The 21,541-nt window shown below is 46.6% G+C and overlaps 1 protein-coding gene across 5 annotated transcripts in view; it reads left to right on the forward strand.

Annotated features, from left to right (window-relative positions):
• IRAG2 (inositol 1,4,5-triphosphate receptor associated 2) overlaps positions 1–21,541 on the forward strand; it is a 72,650-nt gene that overhangs the window by 46,745 nt on the left and 4,364 nt on the right. For all 5 annotated transcript variants that reach the window (XM_073544004.1, XM_073544008.1, XM_073544005.1 and 2 more), the window contains exons 18-28: positions 6,009–6,123; positions 7,580–7,742; positions 8,099–8,139; positions 9,975–10,083; positions 10,610–10,742; positions 12,033–12,093; positions 17,021–17,064; positions 17,140–17,204; positions 18,810–18,926; positions 19,060–19,109; positions 19,274–19,325. In XM_073544004.1, the coding sequence (XP_073400105.1) occupies positions 6,009–6,123; positions 7,580–7,742; positions 8,099–8,139; positions 9,975–10,083; positions 10,610–10,742; positions 12,033–12,093; positions 17,021–17,064; positions 17,140–17,204; positions 18,810–18,926; positions 19,060–19,109; positions 19,274–19,325 (950 nt within the window). The remainder of the gene's footprint in view (positions 1–6,008; positions 6,124–7,579; positions 7,743–8,098; positions 8,140–9,974; positions 10,084–10,609; positions 10,743–12,032; positions 12,094–17,020; positions 17,065–17,139; positions 17,205–18,809; positions 18,927–19,059; positions 19,110–19,273; positions 19,326–21,541) is intronic.

Raw genomic sequence — 21,541 nt, forward strand, 5'->3', positions numbered from 1 at the left:
GGGCAGTATTATAGTAGTTATATTCTTGTACATAGAGGCAGTATTATAGTAGTTATATTCTTGTACATAGGGGCAGTATTATAGTAGTTATATTCTTGTACATAGGGGGCAGTATTATAGTAGTTATATTCTTGTACATAGGGGGCAGTATTATAGTAGTTATATTCTTGTACATAAGGGCAGTATTATAGTAGTTATATTCTTGTATATAGGGGCAGTATTATAGTAGTTATATTCTTGTACATAGGGGCAGTATTATAGTAGTTATATTCTTGTACATAGGGGCAGTATTATAGTAGTTATATTCTTGTACATAGGGAGCAGTATTATAGTAGTTATATTCTTGTACATAGGGGCAGTATTATAGTAGTTATATTCTTGTACATAGAGGCAGTATTATAGTAGTTATATTCTTGTACATAGGGGCAGTATTATAGTAGTTATATTCTTGTACATAGGGGGCAGTATTATAGTAGTTATATTCTTGTACATAGGGGGCAGTATTATAGTAGTTATATTCTTGTACATAGGGGGCAGTATTATAGTAGTTATATTCTTGTACATAGGGGCAGTATTATAGTAGTTATATTCTTGTACATAGGGGCAGTATTATAGTAGTTATATTCTTGTACATAGGGGGCAGTATTATAGTAGTTAGTCTTGTACATAGGGGGCAGTATTATAGTAGTTAGTCTTGTACATAGGGGGCAGTATTATAGTAGTTATATTCTTGTACATAGGAGGCAGTAATATAGTAGTTATATTCTTGTACATAGGGGAGGCAGTATTATTATAGTAATATTCTTGTACATAGAGGGCAGTATTATAGTAGTTGTATTCTTGTACATAGGGTGCTCTATTATAGTAGTTATATTCTTGTACATAGGGGGGCAGTATTATAGTAGTTATATTCTTGTACATTGAGGCAGTATTATAGTAGTTATATTCTTGTACATAGGGAGCAGTATTATAGTAGTTATATTCTTGTACATAGGGGCACTATTATAGTAGTTATATTCTTGTACATAGGAGGCAGTATTATAGTAGTTATATTCTTGTACATAGGGGCAGTATTATAGTAGTTATATTCTTGTACATAGGGGGCAGTATTATAGTAGTTATATTCTTGTACATAGGGGGCAGTATTATAGTAGTTATATTCTTGTACATAGGGGCAGTATTATAGTAGTTATATTCTTGTACATAGGGGCAGTATTATAGTAGTTATATTCTTGTACATAGGGGGCAGTATTATAGTAGTTAGTCTTGTACATAGGGGGCAGTATTATAGTAGTTAGTCTTGTACATAGGGGGCAGTATTATAGTAGTTATATTCTTGTACATAGGAGGCAGTAATATAGTAGTTATATTCTTGTACATAGGGGAGGCAGTATTATTATAGTAATATTCTTGTACATAGAGGGCAGTATTATAGTAGTTGTATTCTTGTACATAGGGTGCTCTATTATAGTAGTTATATTCTTGTACATAGGGGGGCAGTATTATAGTAGTTATATTCTTGTACATAGGGGCAGTATTATAGTAGTTATATTCTTGTACATAGGGGACAGTATTATAGTAGTTATATTCTTGTACATAGGGGGGCAGTATTATAGTAGTTATATTCTTGTACATAGGGAGCAGTATTAGTTATATTCTTGTACATAGGGGCACTATTATAGTAGTTATATTCTTGTACATAGGAGGCAGTATTATAGTAGTTATATTCTTGTACATAGGGGCAGTATTATAGTAGTTATATTCTTGTACATAGGGGGCAGTATTATAGTAGTTATATTCTTGTACATAGGGGGCAGTATTATAGTAGTTATATTCTTGTACATAGGGGCAGTATTATAGTAGTTATATTCTTGTACATAGGGGCAGTATTATAGTAGTTATATTCTTGTACATAGGGGGCAGTATTATAGTAGTTAGTCTTGTACATAGGGGGCAGTATTATAGTAGTTAGTCTTGTACATAGGGGGCAGTATTATAGTAGTTATATTCTTGTACATAGGAGGCAGTAATATAGTAGTTATATTCTTGTACATAGGGGAGGCAGTATTATTATAGTAATATTCTTGTACATAGAGGGCAGTATTATAGTAGTTGTATTCTTGTACATAGGGTGCTCTATTATAGTAGTTATATTCTTGTACATAGGGGGGCAGTATTATAGTAGTTATATTCTTGTACATAGGGGGGCAGTATTATAGTAGTTATATTCTTGTACATAGGGGGCAGTATTATAGTAGTTATATTCTTGTACATAGGAGCAGTATTATAGTAGTTATATTCTTGTACATAGGGAGCAGTATTATAGTAGTTATATTCTTGTACATAGGGAGCAGTGTTCTAGTAGTTATATTCTTGTACATAGGAGCAGTATTATAGTAGTTATATTCTTGTACATAGGAGCAGTATTATAGTAGTTATATTCTTGTACATAGGAGCAGTATTATAGTAGTTATATTCTTGTACATAGGGGGCAGTATTATAGTAGTTATATTCTTGTACATAGGGGCAGTATTATAGTAGTTATATTCTTGTACATAGGGGCAGCTTTCGTCCTGTGTGGTGTAGATAATACGGACATATTTGGCAGTGAGCAGTCGGCTGACTAATATCTTGATGCCACCATGAATGGGTTAGTGAGCGGCACTCACTTTGGGTTCTGGAGATTTGGCAGGTGTTGCGGTGCTTGTCCTTGTGGCGTCTGTGTACTGTATTCATGATGTGTATGTAAACACCATGTAATCGCTCTGCGAGGCTTCACACGGGGAGACAGATCCATCTCTCGGTGCCGTCTTGGACTCTCGTGACGCCGGCGTCTTGCCCTACGCCTCTTCTGACCTTTGCTCGGTTTACAGCGCGCTCTCCGGATTTTGCCAGGGATTTAAGCCAGGACTTAAGTTGTCAGGATGATGTGAGTGTTGGTCTGTGGATGATGAAGTTGTGTTCTAGAGCAACTTGTGCTGTATCCCAGGACAACAGCCAGGAGCGACCTCACGGCTCTGGCACCTCCGGCACGGTTTCCTTAACATCCTAGTTTTCCTCTCTATAGGTGTGTGTGTGTGTGTATGTGTGTATATATATGTAATACTCTTGTACATAGGGGCAGTATTATAGTAGTTATAGTCTTGTACATAGGGGGCAGTATTATAGTAGTTATATTCTTGTACATAGGGGGCAGTATTATAGTAGTTATAGTCTTGTACATAGGGGGCAGTATTATAGTAGTTATATTCTTGTACATAGGGGGCAGTATTATAGTAGTTATATTCTTGTACATAGAGGGCAGTATTATAGTAGTTATATTCTTGTACATAGAGGGCAGTATTATAGTAGTTATATTCTTGTACATAGGGGCAGTATTATAGTAGCTATATTCTTGTACATAGGGGCAGTATTATAGTAGTTATATTCTTGTATATAGGAGTAGTATTATAGTAGTTATAGTCTTGTACATAGGGGGCAGTATTATACTAGTTATATTCTTGTACATAGGGGCAGTATTATAGTAGTTATATTCTTGTACATATGGGGCAGTATTATAGTAGTTATATTCTTGTACATAGAGGGCAGTATTATAGTAGTTATATTCTTGTACATAGAGGGCAGTATTATAGTAGTTATATTCTTGTACATAGGGGCAGTATTATAGTAGCTATATTCTTGTACATAGGGGCAGTATTATAGTAGTTATATTCTTGTATATAGGAGTAGTATTATAGTAGTTATAGTCTTGTACATATGTGGCAGTATTATACTAGTTATATTCTTGTACATAGGGGCAGTATTATAGTAGTTATATTCTTGTACATATGGGGCAGTATTATAGTAGTTATAGTCTTGTACATAGGGGGCAGTATTATAGTAGTTATATTCTTGTACATATGGGGCAGTATTATAGTAGTTATAGTCTTGTACATAGGGGGCAGTATTATAGTAGTTATATTCTTGTACATAGGGGGCAGTATTATAGTAGCTATATTCTTGTACATAGGGGCAGTATTATAGTAGTTATATTCTTGTACATATGGGGCAGTATTATAGTAGTTATAGTCTTGTACATAGGGGGCAGTATTATAGTAGTTATATTCTTGTACATAGGGGGCAGTATTATAGTAGCTATATTCTTGTACATAGGGGCAGTATTATAGTAGTTATATTCTTGCACATAGGGGCAGTATTATAGTAGTTATATTCTTGCACATAGGGGCAGTATTATAGTAGCTATATTCTTGTACATAGGGGCAGTATTATAGTAGTTATAGTCTTGTACATAGGGGGCAGTATTATAGTAGTTATATTCTTGCACATAGGGGCAGTATTATAGTAGTTATAATCTTGCACATAGGGGCAGTATTATAGTAGTTATATTCTTGTACATAGGGGGCAGTATTATAGTAGTTATATTCTTGTACATAGGAGCAGTATTATAGTAGTTATATTCTTGTACATAGGGGCAGTATTATAGTAGTTATATTCTTGTACATAGGGAGCAGTGTTATAGTAGTTATATTCTTGTACATAGGAGCAGTATTATAGTAGTTATAGTCTTGTACATAGGGGGCAGTATTATAGTAGTTAGTATTGTACATAGGGGCAGTATTATAGTAGTTATTTTCTTGTATTTCGGGGCAGTATTATTGTAGTTATATTCTTGTACATAGGGGCAGTATTATAGTAGTTATATTATTGTGCATAGGAGCAGTATTATAGTAGTTATATTCTTGTACATAGGGAGCAGTATTATAGTAGTTATATTCTTGTACATAGGGAGCAGTATTATAGTAGTTATATTCTTGTACATAGGAGCAGTATTATAGTAGTTATATTCTTGTACATAGGGAGCAGTATTATAGTAGTTATATTCTTGTACATAGGGGGCAGTATTATAGTAGTTATATTCTTGTACATAGGAGCAGTATTATAGTAGTTATATTCTTGTACATAGGGGCAGTATTATAGTAGTTATATTCTTGTACATAGGGAGCAGTATTATAGTAGTTATATTCTTGTACATAGGGAGCAGTATTATAGTAGATATATTCTTGTACATAGTAGCACTATTATAGTAGTTATATTCTTGTACATAGGGGGCAGTATTATAGTAGTTATATTCTTGTACATAGGGGCAGTATTATAGTAGTTATATTCTTGTACATAGGAGCAGTATTATAGTAGTTATATTCTTGTACATAGGAGCACTATTATAGTAGTTATATTCTTGTACATAGGGGGCAGTATTATAGTAGTTATATTCTTGTACATAGGGAGCAGTATTATAGTAGATATATTCTTGTACATAGTAGCACTATTATAGTAGTTATATTCTTGTACATAGGGGGCAGTATTATAGTAGTTATATTCTTGTACATAGGAGCAGTATTATAGTAGTTATATTCCTGTACATAGGGGGCAGTATTATAGTAGTTATATTCCTGTACATAGGAGCAGTATTATAGTAGTTATATTCTTGTACATAGGGGGCAGTATTATATTAGGTATAGTCTGGGTGTTGTGTTCTTTATGATAACTTTATTTTCTGTTGGGATGAGCATTTTGACATTATATAAAGAGATCTGAGAACATTTGTAGTGTGGATTTCTGCACCCGGCATGATTTGATCCCTGGTGTTTGGGGTGGGTTTTTTGGTCCCCCTGTGGGTGCGGATCCCGCTGTCTCTCCCTGGATTCTCTTTCATGCTCGGTGCGATGCTCTGCAGTTATTTCGGAGACGTGTTTGTTTTGTTCGGTTTTTGCATGTGACATCATTTCGTGGTTTGAGGAACAAAGAACCCTGTAGACAGGTGCTCCCTCTCTCTTCCTCGCTCCCTCTACCTCTCTCGCTCCTCTACGCTGCTTCTTGTGAGAGAGATAGATAGATAGATAGATAGAGATATATATATATATATATATATCTATCTATCTATAATTTTATTATTTATTTTTTTTCTTTTGAGCTTTGTCATTGACTTGTGGTTTCCACTCATTGAACAGAGCACAAGACCTAGAGGCCGCCAGGCATCTGCAGGAGGAAGCCGAGGGGAGGGAGGCCGCCGTACTAGCCCAGCTCCATGATTCGGCTTCCAAACAAGACGACTTGACCAGCCAGGTACTGCGTCTCCCTGTGCGCCCGCTGGCACTGCCCCGCCGCGTGGGTGGAATGGACGTCGCCTTCTTTGTGGTTGTGAAGTTTTGGGCAGTCGGAGTTGGGAAGGGAAGTTATGCGGAAGTCGTCATTGCCCAACTCGCTGCTCTTCCTGTAGAATTATGAAGCTTGTTGTGCTATAATCTCTGGTATCTGCCAAACCTGTGAGAGCCTCAGTGAACAGACAGCAATGTCGCCAATTGTACAGACGCTGTCATTGATTGTGGTTAATTTGAGGGTGGATGAAGATAAGAATATCTAGTGCAGCCCCCTGTATGGAGGACCTGTTGTAGGAGTATTGTGCTGTGGTCCCCCCTCCTGGGCCGTCGGAGGGCGTCGTGCTGTGGTCCCCCCTCCTGGGCCGTCGGAGGGCGTCGTGCTGTGGTCCCCCCTCCTGGGCCGTCGGAGGGCGTCGTGCTGTGGTCCCCCCTCCTGGGCCGTCGGAGGGCGTCGTGCTGTGGTCCCCCCTCCTGGGCCGTCGGAGGGCGTCGTGCTGTGGTCCCCCCTCCTGGGCCGTCGGAGGGCGTCGTGCTGTGGTCCCCCCTCCTGGGCCGTCGGAGGGCGTCGTGCTGTGGTCCCCCCTCCTGGGCCGTCGGAGGGCGTCGTGCTGTGGTCCCCCCTCCTGGGCCGTCGGAGGGCGTCGTGCTGTGGTCCCCCCTCCTGGGCCGTCGGAGGGCGTCGTGCTGTGGTCCCCCCTCCTGGGCCGTCGGAGGGCGTCGTGCTGTGGTCCCCCCTCCTGGGCCGTCGGAGGGCGTCGTGCTGTGGTCCCCCCTCCTGGGCCGTCGGAGGGCGTCGTGCTGTGGTCCCCCCTCCTGGGCCGTCGGAGGGCGTCGTGCTGTGGTCCCCCCTCCTGGGCCGTCGGAGGGCGTCGTGCTGTGGTCCCCCCTCCTGGGCCGTCGGAGGGCGTCGTGCTGTGGTCCCCCCTCCTGGGCCGTCGGAGGGCGTCGTGCTGTGGTCCCCCCTCCTGGGCCGTCGGAGGGCGTCGTGCTGTGGTCCCCCCTCCTGGGCCGTCGGAGGGCGTCGTGCTGTGGTCCCCCCTCCTGGGCAGTCGGAGGGCGTCGTGCTCTGGTCTTCCCCTCCTGGGCAGTCGGAGGGCGTCGTGCTCTGGTCTTCCCCTCCTGGGCAGTCGGAGGGCGTCGTGCTCTGGTCCCCCCTCCTGGGCCGTCGGAGGGCGTCGTGCTCTGGTCTTCCCCCTCCTGGGCCGTCGGAGGGCGTTGTGCTCTGGCCCCCTTGGCCCTTAGACGGACGCTGTACTCTGGCCCTTGTATCCTCTCTGGTGTATTGCACTTTTCTGTTCTGCATTTCTGCGCAGCCCTCTCCCCCTGATTGGCTGCAGACCAGGCAGTGCGCCGGCCCTGACACCGGCTTGTGGCTGCACACTTGCTTCCTCTTTATTATTGCTGTCTCCTGTCACCCGCAGATCGATGATTTGGAAATCTCTCTCCGCGCCGTGCGGTCAGAGTCAGAAAAGCTGCAGAGAGAGTTAGAAGAAGCCCGGAGGGAACAGCGGGAGCTGCAGGCAGCGGTGCAGGGGTTAACCAGCGACCGCCGGAGCCGAGAGCAGAAGGCGACCGAGCTGGAGGGTGAGAGCGGTGGCGTCCGGAGGGTGAGAGCGGTGGCGTCCGGAGGGATGACCCCGGAGCGCAGTTTACTTCTAGTCACTGACTGTCGTCTCCTCGGACGGCGAATCACAAATTGAAACTCAAATTATTCAGTTTCTACAAAATTTCCAATCTAGAGACGTTTTCTTGGTTCTTTCCCTCCGGTTCCAGTTTATCATTTATATTTTCTGTCATTTTTCTTCTCATTCTTTTCTGTTTCCGCTCGGTGTGATTGTTGCATTATTGTTGTTGTTATTTTATTTTTTCCTAATATCAAGCAAATCTGTCAGACGAAAAATGTATTAAACGTGGAAATCTAACCTTGTTTTTTTCCTCAGAGACTATAAATCTGCTGCAGGGCCGGATACTGGATCATCAGGTAGATCCCGATCTGATCTCATTAATCTGTAGAATTTTTTTTCAATTAATTTATTTTTTACCATTTTTCACTTCTACAAATTTAAGGTTTTTAAATTGTCATGAATGTGCAGCGGTGGGCTGGCGTGCCTCTGGTGGCGTTCCTCTGGCGGTGAGCTGACGTTCCTCTGGCGGTGGGCTGGTGTGCCTCTGGCGGTGGGCTGGTGTGCCTCTGGCGGTGGGCTGGCGTGCCTCTGGTGGCATGCCTCTGGCGGTGGGCTGGTGTCTGTCGGTGGGTTGGCGTGCCTCTGGTGTGTCTCTGGCTATGGGCTGGCGGTGAGCTGACGTTCCTTTGGCGGTGGGCTGGCGTGCCTCTGGTGTGTCTCTGGCGATGGGCTGGTATGCCTCTGGCAGTGGGCTGGAGGTGAGCTGACGTTCCTCTGTCGGTGGGCTGGCGTGCCTCTGGCGGTGGGCTTGCGGTGAGCTGACGTTCCTTTGGCGGTTGGCTGGTGTGTCTCTGGCGGCGGGCTGGCCTGCCTCTGGTGGCGTTCCTCTGGCGGTGAGCTGACGTTCCTCTGGCGGTGGGCTGGTGTGCCTCTGGTGGCGTGCCTCTGGCGGTGGGCTGGTGTGTCTGTCGCTGGGCTGGCGTGCCTCTGGTGTGTCTCTGGCGATGGGCTGGCGGTGAGCTGACGTTCCTTTGGCGGTGGGCTGGCGTGCCTCTGGTGTGTCTCTGGCGATGGGCTGGTATGCCTCTGGCGGTGGGCTGGCGGTGAGCTGACGTTCCTCTGGCGGTGGGCTGGTGTGCCTCTGGCGGTGGGGTGGCGTGCTGCTGGCGTGCCGCTGGCGGTGGGCTGGCGTGCCGCTGGCAGTGGGCTGGCGTGTTTCTGGCGGTGGGGTGGGCTGGCGTGCCAGTGGGGTGGGCTGGTGTGCCTCTGGCGGTGGGCTGGCGTGCCGGTGGGGTGGGCTGGCGTGCCTCTGGCGGTGGGCTGGCGTGCCTCTGGCGGTGGGCTGGCGTGCCTCTGGCGGTGGGCTGGCGTGCCTCTGGCGGTGGGCTGGTATGCCTCTGGCGGTGGGCTGGCGGTGAGCTGACGTTCCTCTGTCGGTGGGCTGGCGTGCCTCTGGTGTGCCTCTGGCGGTGAGCTGACGTTCCTTTGGCGGTGGGCTGGCGTGCCTCTGGTGTGTCTCTGGCGATGGGCTGGTGTGCCTCTGGCGGTGGGCTGGTGGTGAGCTGACGTTCCTGTGGCGGTGGGCTGGTGTGCCTCTGGCGGTGGGGTGGTGTGCTGCTGGCGTGCCGCTGGCAGTGGGCTGGCGTGCCTCTGGCGGTGGGGTGGGCTGGCGTGCCTCTGGCGGTGGGCTGGCGTGCTTCTGGCGGTGGGCTGGCGTTCCTCTGGCGGTGGGCTGGCGTGCCTCTGGCAGTGGGCTGGCGTGCCTCTGGTGGTGGGCTGGCGTGCCTCTGGCGGTGGGCTGGTGGGCTGGCGTGCCTCTGGCGGTGGGCTGGCGTGCCTCTGGCGGTGGGTTGGCGTGCCTTTGGCGGTGGGCTGCAGTTGGTTGCAGTTTACTCAGACTTTGCACCAGTACCCTGGATGTCCTGATTCCTCACTCTGAGTCAGACCCCCCTGTACGTGGAGTAGCGGTGGGTGTGGAGTTACGGGGTCTCACTATAAACGTCTCTCCTAGTAAACCAGTCTGTGCAGGATCCGTCCCAGTAAGGCTTCTCTGCATGGACTGGTAACTTGCACAGCCTGGAACAGCTGCGATAGGACCCTGGGGGAGCGGGGGTCCTCCCGCCCAGACCTGAGATTATGGGGGAGTCCGCAGGATAAATATTTGTGCATTATACAAACTCTTCTCCTCCAGACACGTTCCATCCGAGAGGAGGTCGGTGCCCAAGAATCCAGCTGCATCTGCGGACGTCTCCAGGCCGCACCCGGGGAGGAGACGCAGCTCGGATACACACCGTCATTAGGTAACCGGAGGCTGAGATGCATCTGGGTCACTATATAAAAGTGCGGGATCACAGCTTGTTCCCCTTCTACCACCTCCGCCAGATCCCCTCTCCTTGGATCTACTACTCCTTTGTCAGATTTGGGATTATTTAACAATGGACCGGATGATGCGGGGAGTAATCTTGTTTGCTGATCACCCATCGGGGCACCAAATTCATGTCTGCCTGTGATTGGCTGTCGGGGAGGAGAGGAGCCCCTGGTGACGCCCCCTAAGGGCCAATATGACTGAGTGCAGCTGGATTCCCTGTGTAGACCCCAGTCCGTGGCTCCTGTAGCTGCGTCCCCCTGAGAATATATACTTTATATATCTATATACGCCCTGCAGAGATTTCGGGGGGGGGGGGCTGCAGGGAGACCCGTTCTCCTTATACAGGGTCACTGCTTACTAGCAATTCCCTGGGAAGGATTCGGTGGATTTAGATCTTTATTTTTTGAGACTTTTTAACCCTCCAGTCTCAGACTTATAGTGGTTAATCTGCCTTTCAGATGTGCCGGAGCGGGGGCAGCCAACACCAAATTACCTGGCAACGGCAGATCGGCAGAAACCTGACCCCAGAGCCGAGGACAAGAGGCCGAGCGACTCTGCAGCGTCAGAAGAAGCGTCACTGATCCCTGGGCGGTGAGCGCGGCCTTGTACCGGGGTGGGATGGTGGGAAGCGGCATCCCCTGGTACACGTGGGCACTGGATGTAACATGTTACTGACTGACAGGAGCAGTGCTGTAAAGGGCGACGGCATGTAAACTTTTGCAACACCCGCTTCTGTCTGCCCAATCCACTCCACTGCGGACCATTGGCCCCTGGCGCCCCTCCACTTTGTGCCATTCATACCAGCGGGTACAAAAGTGGCGCCAGTGATAAATCTCATCCCTTACGTGACGATTTGGGGGAAGAGCTGGAATCTGTGGCTCACGGCGGTGTAATTAATGGCGCGACCCTTCCTGCTGTTAATATCCCGCCGGACCCTGCAGTGACGGCCGAGGGGGGGATTTGAATATCTTCTTCTCCGGGCGCACCGTGCTGAACACATGCAAAGCTCGGCAGACGATACCGCCGTGTGGAAAGAATGAGGAGATAAACAAATTGGGTGGAAACGTTCCCCCCCCCCCCCCCCCCCCCCCCGACGCGCGTCTGATGGCCGCTGCCAGCCGATGTGACCATCTATAGAGTGGCGCACCAGGGTATCGGTACGGAGGACGCCATGGAGGGGTCATTGCCGGATACAAAGGCCGCACAAGTGTCCGGATCTTTAACTCCATACTTTGCCCGTCGCACTCTTGGTTGTCACAAATGTATCTCATCTAGATAATTCTGATACATTTCACCTGCACTGATACGTTGTAACAAACTCTCAGCTGTGACACTGACATGGTCGGGGTAATTCTAGTCACTGACAGCAAGCGGATATCTTAAAGATCAGGATTTGGATCTTCATCTATTGCGGAGTTACAGAACTTTCCGCTATACAGAGAAGACGCTTCACGTGCTCCCGGGACCCCCATACAGGTTTCTGGGGGGTCTGCTGGATGCGCTGCAGCTACACTTATATCTCGGAGCCGCTTTATTGAAACATCTTCAACTGCAGTTTGTTCAGCTTCACGGCCGTAAGATTGGAAAAAACAAAGTAGAAAGAGGAATCGGTGAGAGACGAAAAAGTGAGGAGCAAATGAGTTATAATGGAGCCGGAGCGTAATAAGACGAGCGGCTGAAAATCACAAGGCGGCAAACTCCGGACTAAAGACAGGACCAGAAAAGTGTAAAAACCTCGAATTACTACACGGTCACAGCGACAAACTGCAGCCACCCGTAATGGCTGATAACAGGGAGTAATAGACTGTAGGACAGGGAGGATATTACAGATAAAACCGCATAATATCACATTATAACTAGTATATTTCTGTCCATGTTTAGGCTGATATTAACAACTACTGGAGTCCAGACGGATGAAGAGATGGAAAAAACATTCGCAAAGGTAAGAAACTGATATTGACTACTATAATACTGCCCCCTATGTACAAGAATATAACTACTATAATACTGCCCCTATGTACAAGAATATAACTACTATAATACTGCTCCTATGTACAAGAATATAACTACTATAATACTGCCCCCTATGTACAAGAATATAACTACTATAATACTGTCCACTATGTACAAGAATATAACTACTATAATAGAGCCCCCTATGTACAAGAATATAACTACTATAATACTGCCCCCTATGTACAAGAATGTAACTACTATAATACTGCTCCTATGTACAAGAATATAACTACTATAATACTGCCCCTATGTACAAGAATATAACTACTATAATACTGCTCCTATGTACAAGAATATAACTACTATAATACTGCTCCCTATGTACAGGAATATAACTACTATAATACTGCTCCCTATGTACAGGAATATAACTACTATAATACTGCCCCTATGTACAAGAATATAACTACTATAATACTGCTCCGTATGTACAATAATATAACTACTATAATACTGCCCCTATATACAAGAATATAACTACTATAATACTGCTCCCTATGTACAGGAATATAACTACTATAATACTGCCCCTATGTACAAGAATATAACTACTATAATACTGCTCCTATGTACAAGAATATAACTACTATAATACTGCCCCTATATACAAGAATATAACTACTATAATACTGCCCCCTATGTACAAGAATATAACTACTATAATACTGCCCCCTATGTACAAGAATATAACTACTATAATACTGCTCCTAAGTACAAGAATATAACTACTATAATACTGCTCCTACGTACAAGAATATAACTACTATAATACTGCCCCTATGTACAAGAATATAACTACTATAATACTGCTCCTATGTACAAGAATATAACTACTATAATACTGCCCCTATGTACAAGAATATAACTACTATAATACTGTCCCCTATGTACAAGAATATAACTACTATAATACTACTCTCTATGTACAAGAATATAACTACTATAATACTGCCCCTATGTACAAGAATATAACTACTATAATACTGCCCCTATGTACAAGAATATAACTACTATAATACTGCCCCTATGTACAAGAATATAACTACTATAATACTGCTCCTATGTACAAGAATATAACTACTATAATACTGCTCCTATGTACAAGAATATAACTACTATAATACTGCTCCTATAAACAAGAATATAACTACTATAATACTGCCCCTATGTACAAGAATATAACTACTATAATACTGCCCCTATGTACAAGAATATAACTACTATAATACTGCTCCTATGTACAAGAATATAACTACTATAATACTGCTCCTATGTACAAGAATATAACTACTATAATACTGCTCCTATGTACAAGAATATAACTACTATAATACTGCCCCTATGTACAAGAATATAACTACTATAATACTGTCCCCTATGTACAAGAATATAACTACTATAATACTGCCCCTATGTACAAGAATATAACTACTATAATACTGCCCCTATGTACAAGAATATAACTACTATAATACTGCTCCTATGTACAAGAATATAACTACTATAATACTGCTCCTATAAACAAGAATATAACTACTATAATACTGCTTTTATGTACAAGAATATAACTACTATAATACTGCCCCTATGTACAAGAATATAACTACTATAATACTGCTCCTATAAACAAGAATATAACTACTATAATACTGCTCCTATGTACAAGAATATAACTACTATAATACTCCTATGTACAAGAATATAACTACTATAATACTGCCCCCTATGTACAAGAATATAACTACTATAATACTGCTCCTATGTACAAGAATATAACTACTATAATACTGCTCCTATAAACAAGAATATAACTACTATAATACTGCTCCTATGTACAAGAATATAACTACTATAATACTGCCCCTATGTACAAGAATATAACCAATATAATACTGTCCCTATGTACAAGAATATAACTACTATAATACTGCTCCTATGTACAAGAATATAACTACTATAATACTTCCCCTATATACAAGAATATAACTACTATAATACTGCCCCTATGTACAAGAATATAACCAATATAATACTGCCCCCTATGTACAAGAATATAACTACTATAATACTGCCCCTATGTACAAGAATATAACTACTATAATACTGCCCCCTATGTACAAGAATATAACCAATATAATACTGCCCCCTATGTACAAGAATATAACTACTATAATACTGTCCCTATGTACAAGAATATAACTACTATAATACTGCTCCTATGTACAAGAATATAACTACTATAATACTGCTCCTATAAACAAGAATATAACTACTATAATACTGCTCCTATGTACAAGAATATAACTACTATAATACTGCCCCTATGTACAAGAATATAACCAATATAATACTGTCCCTATGTACAAGAATATAACTACTATAATACTGCTCCTATGTACAAGAATATAACTACTATAATACTTCCCCTATATACAAGAATATAACTACTATAATACTGCCCCTATGTACAAGAATATAACCAATATAATACTGCCCCCTATGTACAAGAATATAACTACTATAATACTGCCCCTATGTACAAGAATATAACTACTATAATACTGCCCCTATGTACAAGAATATAACCAATATAATACTGCCCCCTATGTACAAGAATATAACTACTATAATACTGTCCCTATGTACAAGAATATAACTACTATAATACTGTCCCTATGTACAAGAATATAACTACTATAATACTGCTCCTATATACAAGAATATAACTACTATAATACAGCTCCTAAGTATAGTAACATGTCACTGACTCCTGTGATCTTTGCTTTGGCCGTTGATCGAGTGCTATTTTTTTTATATTTATGATGTCCCCCCGTTCCTGTTTACAGTCCCAGAAGCCTGTGTATAGCGGTTTTATTTCCAATAGTGTATAATAAAGCCCCCCACTCCTCCATCTACTTCCCGTGGAGACTCCTTTTGGCGATGAGCGCGGTGACCGCTAACACTGCAGGGATCGGGGGGGCCGGTTGCGGATCGGGGGCTGGTTGAGGATCGGACGCTCGGGGTTGCGGCTTTTAGTTTCCATCACTAAACCTCAGATCTTTTGACTCTTCTCCAGCCAAGGGTCCGTGTTATCCTCATGGGTGTGACCGCGGGTGGGCGCAGGGGTCCGTATTGTTTGGGTGCTTCATCGTGGGACATATTGATGAAATGTGACTCTTTATGTAGGACTACCCTGGGATATTTTCTATTGCTCGCAGTTATCAGCCACTGCTGAATGCGGAGTCCTCCTGAGCAGCGGCCGATGGGAGAGCGGAGCGGGGGGACCCGGCCTTTGGCTCAGTCGCTGCCCGCTGCTTGTGGGGTTGTCGGCGGCGGGCTCTGTGGGGCCCCTGGCAGCGGAGGGGTTAACGTGGCCGGGGCGATGATCACTGTTTAGTGTAATAATCTGAAGTGTTTCTCTCTAAGAGCCGCGACTTCAGCTACTTGTGTCAGGAGCGTAAATCTCCCCGTCCTGTAATGGAGCCATAAAGGGATGGAAATCCACGAATTCCTCCAGTGCCGGGGAGGGGGCGCCACGGCGGAACGCCATTAACGCTTTGTGGGAAAGGTGCAGAAGAGGTGACGGAGAGAAGAGGTGTTGGGAATGGGGGGAATCTTAGACTAAAATCCGACCGCGGCTATATAGATCTCGCTCCTGAAGTCCGGATTGTCCTCGGCGAGCGGCTCGGACGCGGTTCTCGGGCTAAAATCAGCCTATGATTCACCTTCTTACAACTGGTCATCTGCATGTCGGGCAGATAAAAGGGCAGGTGGTCGCCTCGGCTCCGGTTTTGCCGCTTCTCCCCCGGTGACGGATCCGGCACAATATTCTCACCTGTGACTGTATAGATTCAAATCAGACGGCAAAAATAGCCTGAATTTGCATGAAGTGAATGATGAGCGCTGAACTCCGTCCTCGCGTCATTACCGCTTCCTCTTTTGTTTTCTGAAGCTTCATCTCCTAAATACAAACAACAAAGTGTCATTATTAAAGGGCCGGTAACCCTAAAGTCTGACCCTTAGAATGCTCCGGCACAGATGGAACGCCGGCGCTCCGGCACGGACGAATCACAAAGTACTTTACATCAGAAGCTGATACTGGAAGTCTGTGGACGTTGCTCTTTAGTCTCTGTACTATTGAGCTTGGTCTAATACACAGCATCCAGTGTAAACAAGCAAAGCTGGAGGGTAAAGCAGGGAGGACTCTTATTCTCCAGTCCTCTGAGGCAGTAGATGGACCTCAGACCACCTCCTGCTCCACTAGACACTGCCGCTGATCTGGACACAGAATGTGGCTGTTGTCACTCGAGTATCAATTCACCCAACTTTCCTCTAACCAGTCGATACATGAGCTGGTCTGTATTGGCCGTCACCTAGCTTTCCCAGGAACAGATATTTACAGGAGAACATCAGAAAGTGTCCTGTCTTGCGGTGATCTGATCAGGGTGACTTCCTGGCTCTTGGGGTGACCACCTTATCGGGGTGGTCCGCACCATTATCGTGCGCTGGTTCCCGGTGCTCCTGTCACTTCCTGACAATACATTGTGTTTAGTTTCCAGTTTGCACAATGATATATAAAGGCCGAGTGTGAGATCAGGGAAGGGGCTGCTGCCGGAGGTGGTGGGATCAATGCCGCACAAGTTCTGCAGCTGCCCCCTCCCCCCAATAAACCAGGAGCTCCAGAGTAAAGAAGGCCAAAAAGTACCCAGCTTTCCCGGGTATGGATGCATTCTCCCCGTATTGAATGGGGTCTGGGTAAGCGGAGTGACTTCTCCCAGGAACAGAACAGATGCAGCTGTGATTGTGAAATATCATGGCGGCGATTAACCCTTCATTATGTTCTGATATTGCAGGAGATTTACAGGGCCGATCATCCAGAGTCTGCGGATACAGCCAGGTCAGAAAACTGAAATTTGGAACTAAATTAGTTTGTTTATTCCTTATTCTAATTATTTATTTTTATCTCTTGCAGCATTTCTGTGATTTCTCAAATATCAGACATTGGGGCGGCCCTTGATAACACCCTCGAGTCATCGGGTAGGTAGTGGATCCTTAGAGAGGAATATGTATTGTGGTCTGTCAGTTTTAGAAGGGAGTACATCTCTATGCAGTGAGTTCCCCCTAGTGGTGACTTTTTAAATCTGTATATAGTGAGCTCCCCCTAGTGGTGGCTGTATAAATCTGTATGTAGTGAGCTCCCTCTAGTGGTGGCTGAATAAATCTGTATGTAGTGAGCTCCCTCTAGTGGTGGCTGTATAAATCTGTATGTAGTGAGCTCCCCCTAGTGGTAGCTGTATAAATCTGTATGTAGTGAGCTTCCCCTAGTAGTGGCTGTGTAAATCTGTATGTAGTGAGCTCCCTCTATTGGTGACTGTATAAATCTGTATGTAGTGAGCTCCCTCTAGTGGTGACTGTATAAATCTGTATGTAGTGAGTTCCCCCTAGTGGTGACTTTTTAAATCTGTATATAGTGAGCTCCCCCTAGTGGTGGCTGTATAAATCTGTAGTGAGCTCCCTCTAGTGGTGGCTGAATAAATCTGTATGTAGTGAGCTCCCTCTAGTGGTGGCTGTATAAATCTGTATGTAGTGAGCTCCCCCTAGTGGTAGCTGTATAAATCTGTATGTAGTGAGCTTCCCCTAGTAGTGGCTGTGTAAATCTGTATGTAGTGAGCTCCCTCTATTGGTGACTGTATAAATCTGTATGTAGTGAGCTCCCTCTAGTGGTGACTGTATAAATCTGTATGTAGTGAGTTCCCCCTAGTGGTGACTGTATAAATCTGTATGTAGTGAGCTCCCCCTAGTGGTGGCTGTATAAATCTGTAGTGAGCTCTCTAGTGGTGGCTGTATAAATCTGTATGTAGTGAGCTTCTCCTAGTGGTGGCTGTAGAAATCTATATGTAGTGAGCTCCCTCTAGTGGTGGCTGTATAAATCTGTATGCAGTGAGCTCCCCCTAGTGGTGGCTGTATAAATCTGTATGCAGTGAGCTCCCCCTAGTGGTGGCTCTGCAGTGTGGTGATGTTCTGCAGGCATCATGTGGATGCACTGTCTCTGCTGTATGGCAGCGGATCCCCTTATGGCAGCGCCCCCTTTAGCAGGACACTGGTGGGTCACATTGGTCTGGGGACGGAGATCCGCAGATTCTTGGAGAAGCCAGTGGATCCAGGGGCTGCACGGAACTCAGGATCTCTACATCTCTTTGGGAAGAGGCGCGCGCCCTGAACTATAATTGTGCGCGGCTCCTTCACAAGGTTCTTCCGGCTCGTAAATCTCTAAACCCGTCAATATTATTAGTGACAATACAAAGCTGATAATTAGCCGGCGATTATACCGCGATTTGTTCTGTAAACAGGAGCGCTGCCCCGGGGCGTCGGGACACTTCCCCGACGCACGTCCTAATCCTCAGCGCGATGCAGCAGAGCCGCAGAGTCTGTTCCCGGGAGCAGCTTCTGCAGAGACGTTTACTCCATTCGTCTCCTGCTTATGTCGTGTTGTATGAACGCTGTCATGGCGGCCGATCCGGTGCCACCCAGCTTTCCCAGGAACAGGATGGGCTAAGACGCCATTAAACTGAGTCCCGGGCGACGTTTTGCGGCTGCAGCAGATTCTCCTCGAGACATTGATCCATCACATTCCCTTTGCAGCCGCCGCAGATTTGGTGACGATTCTACAAGGCGACTCTGATGCAGAAAGTAAAGATGGCGCCGAAAAGGAGAATGCGGGAGAACGGTCACAAGATTCCGGCTTCCCGGAGAATGAAGGTAAATATCTGCGGAGGACCCCAGAATCTGCAGGGAGCACAATGGGAGGGACGACCGATCTCCCCAGCGTCACCATCGATCGCGGTTTAATGGCGGATTGACGTGATTGACGCTGAATATTTCTGCCTCGCAGCCTCATCCGTACGACACCACACCGAAGACTGTTCCAAAGACGGCGGCGCTGTGAGTAGACCAATGCTGATCACCTTATGAACTGTGGCTTACATGTAGGACTACAACCCCCAGCAGGGCTGGAGGGAACATTGCCCCTCTGGATATGATTTGGGGGGTCCATTATATTTGGCTCCAGACGTTTCCACTTAACAATTGTGATCTTCTCTTTCTAGGAATCGCACATTAATTCGGAGAGCGAGAAGGAGCGGCGGCCCCCAGCGGAAGGTGAGGTTGAGTATTGGCTCCTGGGATGGAGACCCCTGAAAAGAGGGACGAAGGGCTGCAGTCTGGGCACCAGCCCCTCATCCCTCGCCCCAAAAGCAATAACTTTACCGTAGGCTGTAAACTGCCATCCTGATCTGGACTGTAGTGCTGACCTCTGGTGGCCAATGAGCAGATTACACAAGAGCCACTACTGTACAATTGTATCACCAGCACTTCTGACACCTCAAAGGTTGATCAGCTGAGACCCCCACCATTTGCAGAAACTGAGGGCTGTAGTCCAGGCTCCTCCTCCAGTCACTGCTGATCTATTCCATGTGGCCCCCAGATTCTGGGCTCCTCCTCCGGTCACTGATGATCTATTCCACCATGTGGCCCCCAGATTCTGGGCTCCTACTCCGGTCACTGCTGATATATTCCACCATGTGGCCCCCAGACTCCTCCTCCGGTCACTGCTGATCTATTCCATGTGGCCCCCAGACTCCTCCTCTGGTCACTGCTGATCTATTCCATGTGGCCCCCAGACTCCTCCTCCGGTCACTGCTGATCTATTCCACCATGTGGCCCCCAGACTCCTCCTCCGGTCACTGCTGATCTATTCCACCATGTGGCCCCCAGACTCCTCCTCCGGTCACTGCTGATCTATTCCACCATGTGGCCCCCAGACTCCTCCTCTGGTCACTGCTGATCTATTCCACCATGTGGCCCCCAGACTCCTCCTCTGGTCACTGCTGATCTATTCCACCATGTGGCCCCCAGACTCCTCCTCTGGTCACTGCTGATCTATTCCACCATGTGGCCCCCAGACTCCTCCTCCGGTCACTGCTGATATATTCCACCGTGTGGCCCCCAGACTCCTCCTCCGGTCACTGCTGATATATTCCACCGTGTGGCCCCCAGACTCCTCCTCCGGTCACTACTGATCTATTCCACCGTGTGGCCCCCAGACTCATCCTCCGGTCACTGCTGATCTATTCCACCGTGTGGCCCCCAGACTCCTCCTCTGGTCACTGCTAATCTATTCCACCATGTGGCCCCCAGACTCCTCCTCTGGTCACTGCTGATCTATTCCACCGTGTGGCCCCCAGACTCCTCCTCTGGTCACTGCTGATCTATTCCACCATGTGGCCCCCAGACTCCTCCGGTCACTACTGATCTATTCCACCGTGTGGCCCCCAGACTCCTCCTTTGGTCACTGCTGATCTATTCCACCGTGTGGCCCCCAGACTCCTCGTCCGGTCACTACTGATCTATTCCACCGTGTGGCCCCCAGACTCCTCCTTTGGTCACTACTGATCTATTCCACCATGTGGCCCCCAGATTCCGGGCTCCTTGTCCAGTCACTGCTGATCTATTCCACCATGTGGCCTCCAGACTCCTCCTCCGGTCACTGCTGATCTATTCTGCCATGTGGCCCCCAGACTCCTCCTCTGGTCACTACTGATCTATTCCGCCATGTGGCCCCCCAGACTCCTCCTCCGGTCACTTCTGATATATTCCGCCATGTGGCCCCCAGACTCCTCCTCTGGTCACTACTGATCTATTCCGCCATGTGGCCCCCCAGACTCCTCCTCCGGTCACTTCTGATATATTCCGCCATGTGGCCCCCCAGACTCCTCCTCCGGTCACTTCTGATATATTCCGCCATGTGGCCCCCAGACTCCTCCTCTGGTCACTACTGATCTATTCCGCCATGTGGCCCCCCAGACTCCTCCTCTGGTCACTGCTGATCTATTCCGCCATGTGGCCCCCCAGACTCCTCCTCTGGTCACTGATCTATTCCGCCATGTGGCCCCCAGACTCCTCCTCTGGTCACTGCTGATCTATTCCGCCATGTGGCCCCCAGACTCCTCCTCCGGTCACTTCTGATATATTCCGCCATGTGGCCCCCAGACTCCTCCTCTGGTCACTACTGATCTATTCCGCCATGTGGCCCCCAGACTCCTCCTCCGGTCACTTCTGATATATTCCGCCATGTGGCCCCCAGACTCCTCCTCTGGTCACTACTGATCTATTCCGCCATGTGGCCCCCAGACTCCTCCTCTGGTCACTGCTGATCTATTCCACCATGTGGCCTCCAGACTCCTCCTCCGGTCACTGCTGATCTATTCCGCCATGTGGCCTCCAGACTCCTCCTCTGGTCACTGCTGATCTATTCCGCCATGTGGCCCCCCAGACTCCTCCTCTGGTCACTGATCTATTCCGCCATGTGGCCCCCA

The sequence above is a fragment of the Dendrobates tinctorius genome, unplaced genomic scaffold (genome assembly GCF_039654945.1).
Source record: "Dendrobates tinctorius isolate UK_male_01 unplaced genomic scaffold, ASM3965494v1 ptg000136l, whole genome shotgun sequence".
Lineage (NCBI taxonomy): Eukaryota > Metazoa > Chordata > Amphibia > Anura > Dendrobatidae > Dendrobates > Dendrobates tinctorius.